The sequence below is a fragment of the Grampus griseus genome (genome assembly GCF_964374135.1).
Source record: "Grampus griseus genome assembly, chromosome: 10".
NCBI lineage: Eukaryota > Metazoa > Chordata > Mammalia > Artiodactyla > Delphinidae > Grampus > Grampus griseus.
The window spans coordinates 81,724,768-81,737,101 of NC_139004.1; the positions used below are offsets into that span (position 1 = coordinate 81,724,768).

The 12,334-nt window shown below is 38.3% G+C and overlaps 1 protein-coding gene across 2 annotated transcripts in view; it reads right to left on the reverse strand.

Moving 5' to 3' along the window:
- SUCLG2 (succinate-CoA ligase GDP-forming subunit beta) overlaps positions 1–12,334 on the reverse strand; it is a 262,725-nt gene that overhangs the window by 116,649 nt on the left and 133,742 nt on the right. For both annotated transcript variants that reach the window (XM_082663227.1, XM_082663226.1), the window contains one exon: positions 5,557–5,653. In XM_082663227.1, coding sequence (XP_082519353.1) covers positions 5,557–5,653 — 97 coding nt within the window. The remainder of the gene's footprint in view (positions 1–5,556; positions 5,654–12,334) is intronic.

Sequence of the window (12,334 nt, forward strand, 5' to 3'; positions counted from 1 at the left end):
ACGTACCATAATGTCCACTGCAGCACTATTTACAATAGCCAGGACATGGAAGCAACCTAAGTGTCCATCAACAGATGAATGGGTAAAGAAGATGTGGCACATATATACAATGGAATATTATTTGGCCATAAAAAGAAACGAAATTGAGTTATTTGTAGTGAGGTGGATGGACCTAGAGTCTGTCATACAGGGTGAAGTCAGTCAGAAAGAGAAAAACAAACACTGTATGCTAACACATATATATGGAATTAAAAAAAAAAGATTTTGATGACCCTAGGGGCAGGACAGGAATAAAGACACAGACATAGAGAATGGACTTGAGGACACGGGAAGGGGGAAGGGTAAGCTGGGACAAAGTGACAGAGCAGCATTGACATATATACACTACCACATGTGAAATGGATGGCTAGTGGGAAGCAGCTGCATGGCACAGGGAGATCAGCTCCGTGCTTTGTGACCACCTAGAGGGGTGGGATAGGGAGGGTGGAAGGGAGACGCAAGAGGGAGGGAATATGGGGATATACGTATACATATAGCTGATTCACTTTGTTATACAGCAGAAACTAACACAACATTGTAAAGCAATTATACTCCAATAAAGATGTAAAAAAAAAAATGGATTGGCTATGTCAACAATAGTGCAATAAAATAAACTTCCTTGCTCAGACCTTGGCTTTTTCATTTAATAAGACAATAAACTATGGTAAAATGTATTTTTGGAGGTGCTGAGCTTGGTTCAGATATTAAACTTTTCAATGTCACATTAATGAAATCTCAATTCTATAGAAAATTCAACTCGAACAAAGGCCATTCTGTGTACAAAGTGGGTGAAAAAAAACACACCTATTAATATTTATAAAACAATTTTCACCATCAAAAGCATATTGTTATATGCTTGATAGATTATACAAATGAATTTTCCTTCTGAACAAATATCAAAGAAAGCTGCAGTACTTATATTCATAGGGTGTTTTTGTTGTTTTGTTTAATGGTGTGAGATCCTGTGAGCTGCTAATTCAACAACCTCAATAACGAACTGAGAACGTGACTGGCAGTTAGCGTCCTCTGACCCTAGAGTTTTAACAGAAGAATGTGCCACAGAATTAAACAAAAGAAAAATACATTTCAGAGGGGAGACTCACACATAAAAGAAACAAAAAAAAAAAAAACAGCAGGAAATAAGACTTGTCATAATTATTTTGGAAAATCATCTGTCTTCAAGTAATGTACTGAATTTGATTTGTGATAAATAACCATAACGTGCTACTGAAATGCGCTTTACCAAGATGGCTTTAAAACGCTGATACTTCCAAATTAGTCCACTTTCCGTTAAATGTTAATTTCAAGAGTTGTATACTCTTGAGAACTTTTCTTTAGTTGCTGTGAAAAGAGAAAAATAGACACTAGGCGGGAGGGAGCTTCAGAGGAAGGTAGAGAACTGAGAATGTTCTTGAAAATAGTCTTGTGTATAAAGAGAGAAACACCCACCAACAACATGGGCACTTGCTAACACAGGGTGGTTATTTAGGGAAATTAATCTGAAGAAAGAAAGGAATTTGATGTGCCACTTAACTTTGGATCACCCAGCCTTAATTCTCTTGGAATCTTGGCCAGATAGTCAGTTTAAATTGGGTTTAATTCCTTTAGCTCAGTGAATGGATTTCAGCTCCAACTGATGAAGATGGCTTAGAACAGGAATTCTTAACCTCAGGACTACTGACATATTGAGTGAGATCATTTTCTTATGAGAGGGACAGCACTGTGCATTGTATAATGTTTAGTGGCATCTCTGGCATCTACCCACTAGAAGCAAGTAGCATCCTGCACCCTAAGTTGTGACAAGTAAAAAAGCATGTTAACTAGATTCATTGTGGTGACCATTTCACTAGATAGACATAGATATAAATCAAATCACTGTGTTGTATACTTGAAACCAGTATAATGTTGAATGTCAATTATATTTTAGTAAAAAAATGTGTCGAGACATTGCCAAACAGCCCCTGGGGAACGAAATGCCCTCTCTCGCCAATGAGAAACATTGTTTTAAAGATACCAAAGAAACGAGTCTGTGTGCAGGCAGATCTGGCTGAGAGTGGGATGAAAAGAAATAAGATATAAAATCTCACAGTGGCTTACAAAACAAGTAAATGAAGATAGGTAAATAATCAAAAATTTTAAAAAAACCTTGCTTTTTACTTGGCTACAGGTTTAATGAATTAAATCTGGCACTGCAATTGGACAAGCAAGGAAAATAGTTCATTTCTTTCTATTTGTTTGCTTTCATTTCAATAAAAGTTGTCATTCTCATAGACATGTTTTAACTCAATGTCCCTTTTTCCTTTGCGAAACAGCCTTTTTCTCACCATGTGATTCCAGCTCAGTGAATGGTCTAGGTGTGCACATGTGACCCAAGCAGGGCCAAGCAGCATCAGCTGAAAGGACTGTTACTGTTGCTGGAGGAGAATGATGAAAACCGAGAGCCATCTTGGCTGACAGCTCCAGAGGCGCTGGCTGACAAAGATGCTGAGTTAGAGGCAAGCAGCACTGGGCAACCAGAGAATCCCTGATTATCTTCATACCTTAAGCCAGTCTACTCCTTAAACTTCTCTGTAACACAAGTAAAATAAGTACCCACCTCCCCAGGGGGCTTTTTAACAAAAACTAGGCTGATGTAGGTTTGTGTCACTAACAACCATTATAATCCTAACTAGTAGTCACTAAACTACATTACAGTCAGTAGTGCCAACTTATATTGTTTGAATCAGACTATTAATCACATTGGAAAAAATCGTTCTTGGGGTGTACCAAAAATTCCCCACTGGTGACTTAGCAGCGTAGATGTTATCAAGGCCAATGCTATTCTTTCTACCGTGTGTCATCTATTATGCATATATATGACCATTCACCTGGAATTTTTAAAAATGTTCCTCATCAAGCAATAGAAGACTGAAGAAATTCTTTTACAAAGAAATTGTGTAATGAATAAGTTTAAAACTTTTTAAAATAAAAAGTTTGGTGTAATGCCAAGCTTCTTAAACTTCTAAATTAAAAGAGTAATTGTTAAGTCAAGGTTTTAATGGGAAAGGTTATATGTTTTGCTATTACTGATCTAAAAGAAAAAATTTAAGTATTCTGATTATAAATATTGTCAATATTGCTAAGGTAGAAATGACTACTATTACAGCTCCTAAATAAAGGATTGCTTTAGGGAAATGTGACAATGATGAAGATCAATTTGTACATTTGGTCATTCATCAACGTTTCCTAATTGGGTTTAATTTGACTACTGCTCATTAGGAGTTATAAACCAACACACTTATTTAATTGTGATTATAATTCAATAGCTGAACTTTTATGGTACAATGAACAAATTAATAGCTGAAGATAATTTTGCTTTTAAAAATATCACATAAGACTTATGTTTTAATGAACTATATACATGGAATGTATTTTATGATTCCTTTGAAAAAGCTCAATAATTTTCCTTTCTCTTAATAATTAAAAAGAAAACTTCAGATTTTACGAGGTTTTACAAACACTCTCTAGGAAAAGGTTCTTGTAGCCCTGTTCCCTGCTGCCAGACCACAATCTGTGACCGACAACTTCCCAAAGGGATAAATGAAAATGACATTTTTATCCCACTTGATGGCTGAATTTTTTTTGTTAATATGAAATAACCAGGTTGCTTGTGCGTATTAGCTTGAAAAGCAATATATGACCTTTAAGAATTTAAACTCAACTTCCTCTCTTGGATTTAATTATCAGCCACTCAATGCAGCATGAATTTTAACTGATATTCCCAAACTGGAGACTACTTCTAGATCACTCTGATGAAAGCAAATTAACAGTTTAAGATGGAAAAAATAGAAAATAAGGCAGGTCACCATAAGTTAGTCTGGCGTATCAGAATCAACATGCACACCAGACTACAAAAGACAAGGGTTTGAATCCCAGCTCCAGTAACTAGCTGCCCATGGGGAGCCAAATTCATTCTTCAATCTTCTGTAAAATGGAGATAACAACTCCTAACTCTTCAGTTATGATAAACAATAAAAAAAGAAGACACATAAAAGTTTATCACCGTGCCTGATGTATGAGTTCCAGAAACAATTTTCTTCTCCTCTCTATATCAAATACTGATTATTTTACAGCCAAATGCAATTTTTCAAATATTTAAGCATAAAGGTAGTTCGCTTATAAATGATCAACCACAGGATTTTATCTAGTGGTCACTTGTGTAAACCATGAAACCTATTAATTTCAATGGTTTCCTAAACATGAGCTCTTTGCCTGTCCTAATCTGAAATCCTTAAAAACAAAAAACAAAACGAAACAAAAAAATAGATAAAAATATAAAATCTATACCTTTCCTGGACTACTTCTATACTCCTTGAGAAGAATACATTTTATGAATGCCAGGGGCCAGCCTATTTTGTGTCTAACATTGGATGCTTACACCAATCACCTCATTTAGACAACTGCCCTACAAGATAGGTATCATTTTTACCCACTCTTTTGGATTTACGAACAAAAACAAACAAACAAACAAAAAACAACTGAGGCTTAGCCCACATATGTGGCTGGAACACAGCAATCCCAGGCCTCTCTGGGTTCCAAGGACATGGTATTTTAAATTTTCTGAGTCTGACTATACAATCTCTGAAATATACTAAAGAGAAAAAACTGTACCATCCACGCTGGTCTAGAACTTATTTGTATTTGCACATAATGGGTATTTATTAGTCCAATGGCAAATCCTTATTTACTGTCTGCTCACAACATGCTAAGCAGCAAACAAGACACTGGTGTTGAAAGATACTAAAAAAGACAAGGTTCATGAAATTTACATTATCACTATCCTATCCCCTTGTTATTCCACCCCCCCACCATAAACACATGCACAGTTTCAAGCTTTTGCCATCAAATTAATAAGACCTTACTGAATACTTGCTGTATGCAAGACACGGTGCAAGGGTGGTAGATGCTGAGATATAAGACAGTTATTGATACACTACAAGTACCCAATGGGAAGAAAAAACCTTCTCCACAAAAATGTCTCCTTCTCCCACCTGAAGGGAAAGCTGCTAACCAAGTAACGGGAAAGAGTTTGACACTGGGGCACTCGAGGCTTCACCATGATGACATAACTTCAGCAGGAGACACAAGGTGAAATTACATACAGATTTAGGTAAACTAAAAAGCTTCAAACAGTTTCAGTTCCATAAAGGCAGGTGCATTCATTACACCCAAGTGCTGTGGCTCCTGATCCAACCTAAATCTTTACCATGTAGCAGCAGTGAGGGGCGTGAAAACTAGGGGGTGATGGTGGATGGATGCTTCTAAATAAAACAAGAAGTAACTTTCCTGGAGGCTTGGCATTTGGCTACAAACAAACTCAAGGGCTGAAATCTTTAACTGCATCATGGGAGCATTTGAAACTACGGCAGAAATTAAATTACTGAAGGAAATTAATGCAAGGCTGCTGCTACAGTCTTTTTGTACAATTTATAGTTTGCATAAATAATTACACTAATTTGTTTTCTCTTTTTTTTTTACCTTGTCCTTCTGGAGTTTCACCAAAGGGATTCACTTCCACCTGAGTAGCATCGATTTTCAGGAAGAGATTATACAGCTTCTTAATTTGATCTGCAGCCTAAATGTGATCAAGTGAAATGAAATTACATGAAAGCAGTAAAAAAAACACATTTATTTTGCTGGACTAATGAAACCTTAAAAATAGCAAGTTATCTCTTTATTTTCAGTTAGGTTTTCTGAAGGGAAAAACAGAAAAGCATAATTATTTTAATTTCTATTGCTATTCATTAGAAGGAATTGCTCACCTTTCCTCCAGACACCAGGAAATACCATTATCAAGAAAACAAAATATTTTCAGTACGGCCTAAAAACGTTCTTAATCTTTTTGAAAATTATCATGTCCCTATTAGGTGAGCTATAGCACCATATGAGCTACAATCATTAATACAAACAAGCTCCATTTAAGTAAAAGGTAAACATGATTTCGAGAGTTTATATTGACAAGGTTTTCCTTATTAGGCTGGAATAAAACTGTTATTATATTCATCAATCCAAACCTATAATCTGTGAAAAAACAATTACTGAGTGTCTAATGGAAATGGTTGCAAAACAGGAAGATGAAAGTCCCAAATGGTAAACTTTCTAAATAGCACAGTTCAAACTAAAAACCGTTTGTTCCAAAGGCATAAACCACAAAGAGCAAGAATATCCACAGTTTCCCTGGTGTTGTGTCCCTGACTTCATCTTTCTCACTCTGCTTGAAATTCACTCGCTCATTCATTCTTTTCAACCAACATTTATTAACTGCTCATGTCACAGCAGGCTGGCATTGTGTGAGCCGGGCTTGGGGAAGAATCACAAATGAGGCGTGACAGCACCCTGGAAAGCTCGCACCTGCAGTGAACACAGCCTGTGATGCAGCACAGTGAGACTGTGCCATGTGCAATCAAGGCTGAATGCTGGGGTTCGGTCTCATTCTCGGCTCCGTCTTATTTCCCAGCCATAGTTTTCCCATTGCTACATTTTTGTTCATTGTTCCCATCCTGCATTATTTGCCCTCAGATTCGTTTCTGGCTTTTCCCCATCTCTACTCTGTATCAAGGGAGCTGACACTTTCAGGCTGTGTTTCCAAGGCTCCTGGGCCAGCTGGCTTCAGTTCAGCCAATGGAAAGCAGCGGTGAGAGACAGGAGGTGGGAGGAAGGAAAAAGAGGGGTATTTCTACCCCTTTCTTTCTGTCTCCTCTGGCTTTAATTCCCACCAGGGTCCCAACTTCTGTATCCCAAAGTCCAGTAATACCACTGCCTCACTTTGTCCCTTGAGCACACAGGTAGCAACAATTTCCTGCTGTTGTTTAGTTCTGCATTGCCTCTCTGTCCACTCTGAAACTTCTCTGCTCTCACAGCACCTACATAACCAATTACCTAGAATAAAGTTCCACTGTGGTAAATACTAGGAGTGATTTCTTTGTTCTGGTATTGAGTAAAGAACTCCTGGAGATGTATGTAATTCATATTATCTTAATTTATTGTATATACATGTGTAAACTTCTTTAAATCCTAATTTCAAAGCCAGTGGACATAAACAAACATAATGAGTAAAACTGAATATTTTTTAATATTATTTTTTTTCTGGCTAGATAGTACATGTACATGATACAAAATTCCCAAGGTACACCAGGGTCTCCCTCAGAACCTTCACCAGACTCCCCAGCCACGTAGCCCCCATCTGTCCTCCTGCAGCAGCCACTTACAGCTTGATGCTTCGTTAAGCGATACAGCTATGCGGGCTTCCCTGGTGGCGCAGTGGTTGAGAGTCCGCCTGCTGATGCAGGGGACACGGGTTCGTGCCCCGGTCCGGGAAGATCCCACATGCCGCGGAGCGGCTGGGCCCGTGAGCCATGGCCGCTGAGCCTGCGCGTCCGGAGCCTGTGCTCCGCAACGGGAGAGGCCACAACAGTGAGAGGCCCATGTATCGCAAAAAAAAAAAAAGAGATACAGCTATGCGTATGCCAGTATACACACTCTGCATTCATCTTTTTTAAGAAACCCAACTTGGTTCTATACCTTGTTTCTTTCTTAATAGGTTTCAGAGGGCCTTCATCAGCAACACAAAGAGAGCCATCTTGTAAATGGCTGCACGATATTTTACTGTATGGATGTATCGTAATTCATTTAACCTGTCTCTTAAATAATGGTCATTTGGTTTCCAGTAGTTTGACATTACTTCAAATGCTGCCTTACCTATATCTGTACATATATATCGTACATATGATTAAACATCTGTAGGATATATTCCCTGGAGTGGAACAAAAATGGGTGAGCATTTTACATAATAAAAGATTTTATTAAATTGTTCTTGGTAAAGGCTTTCACTAATGTCCTCTTCTACAAACCAGCATCATAGAGGTTGTTTTTCTACTCACAACCATCAGCTATCTGGATCTTTCAGAATGCTAGGTAAAAATGGGTACCTCATATATGGTTTTAATTTGAATCGCTCTTACTGTAAATGAATCTGAGCATTTCTCTATGATATTGAAGCATCTGTATTTCCTCTGCTGTGAATTTTGCCGATTCTTCTGTTGAGATTTTAGTATTTCTCATTTTAATTTATATGAGGCATTTTTACATGAAGGAATTTAGCTCTTCATCTCATAGAAATTGCAAATATTTGTGCCCTTTAACATTTATCTTTTGCCCATGTTTTTGTTACTTCTGCTGCATGGAAATTTGATAATAATAATGTCATTCTTGGCTTCTGGCTTTGTGCTGGACTTGAAAAAGGTTGGTCCCACCCTCACAATTCTACCATTATTTTTTCAAAAACTTTTTAAGAATTTCTTTATTTAATGTTTACTCTATTTTTATAAACGCAAACAGATTTTATTTGAGTTACAGTGTAGAGCAGATAAGTGACTCACTGCTGAATATTTTTTGTATTTTTAGGGATCTTCCAGGTTATCAATATGAGCATGCAATGTGAGCTGCATAAGACAGGCATGATGTCTACCCTGGGCACCATGGCATCCACCACAGTCATTCAGCCTCTGCGCAGAGTCAACACAATAAATAATGGTTGAAATAATCATTAATTTAATAATAAGGATACACTGCATAATAGAAATAACTTCTGTGTGCATACATATATAAGATCTTACCCCAGCTACTTCAAAACTTTTTAATACGCATAACATAAAATTCACAAACTCAACCATTTTTAAGTGTATAGTTCATCAGTGTCAAGTACACTCACAGTGTTGTACAACCAAGCTCCAGAACTTTTTCAGAATCCTGAAAACGGAAACTCCGTACCCATTAAATATCAACTTCCCATTCTCCCCTCCTCCAGTCCCTAACAACCAGTCTTTGACTACTCTAGATACCGCATATAAATAGAATGATACATGTTTGTCTTTTTGTGACTGGCTAATTTCACTTAGCAAAATGTCCTCAAGGCTCATCCACACTGCAGCACGTGTCAGGATCTCGCGAGGCTGAACAACCTTCCACTGTATGTATATACTACATTTTTTTTGCCCATTTATTTGTCTATGAACACCTGGGTTGCTTTAAAACTTCTAAAGCTTATATTAACCTAGCTTAGCATGAAGCCTGAATTTTCTCGTGTTACTGCCATTGTAGTTATACATTAACACAGCACTTGGGGGGGGCATTCGTTATTACAATTATTTACTATTGTGTAAAGGCGGACCATAAACATTTTTTGAAGCATGACTAGATCTATGCTGTAAGACCTACAAGGGGTATATGTTATAAAATCTGTGTTGTAATATCCACAAGGGAGATCCAGCCTGGCTTGGAGAAAGAACGTGCCTTATTCCAGAGGCTATACGCCAAATGACTACAAAGGCTCTCCAGGCAAAGCGCCGTCAGTCTGCCCAGGTGTAATAATAGGAAATGGCAAGGCCTGTGGCAAGTTGAGCTGGCTCTCCTGCTTTCTAAATGTGTTCAAATTTAAAAGACAGATTAAACACAGTCAAAGAAAACATCCTGCTAGTAAATGTGCAATTAGCCAGCTTGCCACTGCCACCTACTTCCTCAGTAACCATGCTGTACGGAATATTTGTTTTGTTTCTTTTTTGCCACAATTAATGTTATTTTACGGTTATCTGTTAAGCAATCAAAAAAATTAAATGCCTAACATCAAATATCGTGAGGGCCATATGCACGAAACCCTGACAATTTACCAATGTCTTCAAAAATGTTTTAACAGGTTAAAAAAATTTTTGAAAAACTTCTCTTGCACTCCAGGAATTAATATCATCACCATTCATATATGGTTCTTAAAGGTAGCCAGAGGTACAAAACACACCCAGAAGGGTTAATGAGCTTGTATTAACTTGGTTTATCGGATATTTTCATCAGCTTAAATCCTAGAGGCGCATGCTACCAATTCATGGTGCCTATGTTTTTAGAAATGAATAGTATAGATGATAAGAGATGCTTGAGGAACTTGCGGATTTTAGTCATATTCAGTTTTCCCATGGCTTCAGTCTTTTCGGTCAGCTCTTGCTGAAGTGTATTTTCACGAGGAACATATACTTGGTAGGTTTTTACGCAGGATGATGTTTATTTTTGGTTAAACCTAATATTAATACACCATATTTTAGAGACAACAGGCATGAGTCACAGGAAAGATATTAATAATTTTATAAGAGAATCATTTTATATGTCGTTTGTCCATGAGTGAGGCACCTCCAAAGGCCCAAACCACATCCTAAATGAAAATCAAGTAACTTTCAAAGTCACATTGAGTCGAGGGGCCTCTAAGATACCATTTCTTTACCAAAAGATCACCAATGGCTGATCATTTAAATAAATGTTTTCTCCTCTCAGGTGGCTCCTCTGCTCACAGTACACTGGGCCCCATGACTGGAGGAAGCACTGTAAAGCAGAGATCCCCCAATCTACAGCTCCAAAGCTCCCCGTGCTGCTACGCCATGCATTCCACGTTCTACTGTACAAATATAAACGGGGGGCCCCGGATGAACACATCTGGACACAACTACAGCTGAGATCTCTCTCTCTCTCCTTCACACCCCCTCCTCCTGTGTTCACCGTCAGAAGGCCGACCACTGCCCTCTGAGCCCCTAGGAAACAATGGCTAGTTATCACCTCTGTTCGCCAGGGTTCAGCAGATGACCTTGGTCCAACTTTGCTGAGCAAATGAAGATTTAAAGCCTTTCATAGAGACAACAATGAAAAAAGGAAAAACAAAAAACCTGATTTAAAACACTTCTTTACTTTCCTCAGTATATTAAGTCAAAAATATAATGACAATATAGCTACTAATGACCCCTGAGAACTTGCATGTTCATCTTTCTTCCATAGATAACTCACTTAAAACCTAGAGTGTTTAGGGTACTGGGAAAACATGACTCAGTCATTTAAGAGCTATAAATAACTTAACTGTCTCTTACATTATGTTGGGGGAGGGATTGATGGTGTACATAATACTATTATTGCCTTCTCTAGAACTGTTATGTTTACCTCCTGAGCTTTCAAGCCATGTGGTCAGCAGATTTTATCCACTCCGAATTTATTCTCTTGTCACTTACAGCTACCCATCCCTGACTCCCTAGGAATGTCTTCCAAGTGGACATCCTAGATGTGTTATTTCACTTATTCATGCATATGACAGATGTTTCTTGGGCATCTAATATATTTGCCAAGCACTTTGTTGGCAACACAGTAGTAAGCAAGATTCACCAAGTCCCTGCTGTGGTGCGGATGAGAATCCATCAAAGGTGACTGCAAATGTCCAAGAGAAATACAGATGTTAAAAGGGGTACAGAGGATGTAAACAGGGTTACTGAGCACATTCTGGAACTGACTGTAGGACAGTGTGGCTAGAACACAGTGACTACATGGAGAGTGGCTCTCCGTGACCACCACCCAGACACAAGAAGCCATTAAATAAATCTCAAATATCAGCTAATATAGTTAGTGGCCTCATACTCAGGAAGTGAAACCAACCACTGCAGCCCTTACCCACAAACCCTCCATTATCTCTTTTTCAGCAGGTCACTAACCTGGCGTCTCTTTGCCAGTCTCGGAAACGACAATTAATTCCTCTAGCTGTCCACTGAAGCCTGGTCCTTTCTATTTCCTACTGAGGTTTAGTCCCCGATGATCCTGCTTCCTACTACCATTTTGAACCTTTAGCTTTCCACTGGAGCCTTTTCCCCAGTCCTCAAGTAAGTGCTGTTCTCTCTAATTGAAACAAATATATTTTAAAGTTTTATTCTGCTTCACCCTTCTAGGACTTGCCTTATTGTTACCCTTTAAACTTCTAGAGATAGAATCAATTAAAAGAAAAAGTAAAGGCAGGAAAAAAAAGAGTGCACAACTGACTGTTTTACTGGAGGAACGTTACCCAACTACATTAAAGGAAACTATAACAATCCTAGAGCTCTAGGACAACACACACACACACACACACACACACACCCCCCCACACACATATGCATGCACACAGAGGATGAAGGGTTATCAAGGTGGCTCCTCTAAGTAATGGAAGAGGAAAACAATAGCCAGTAAATTCTTCTGATTTAATTGTGAGATAAGGAAGCTTGCCTACGTAGACATAAAATCAGGCTCTATGGGCAGGACCAAGGGCAGTGCAGGACTGTGATGCTCAAGACAGACTCTCTCCCTTAATATTAATAGCTCAGAGGGTGATTTTTCTGTCTTTGAAACCAAGGGATATAATTACTAAATTGGCATAATTTAAGCTGTTTTCAGTGAAATATCACCTCTGTGCCATTAACATTCATCT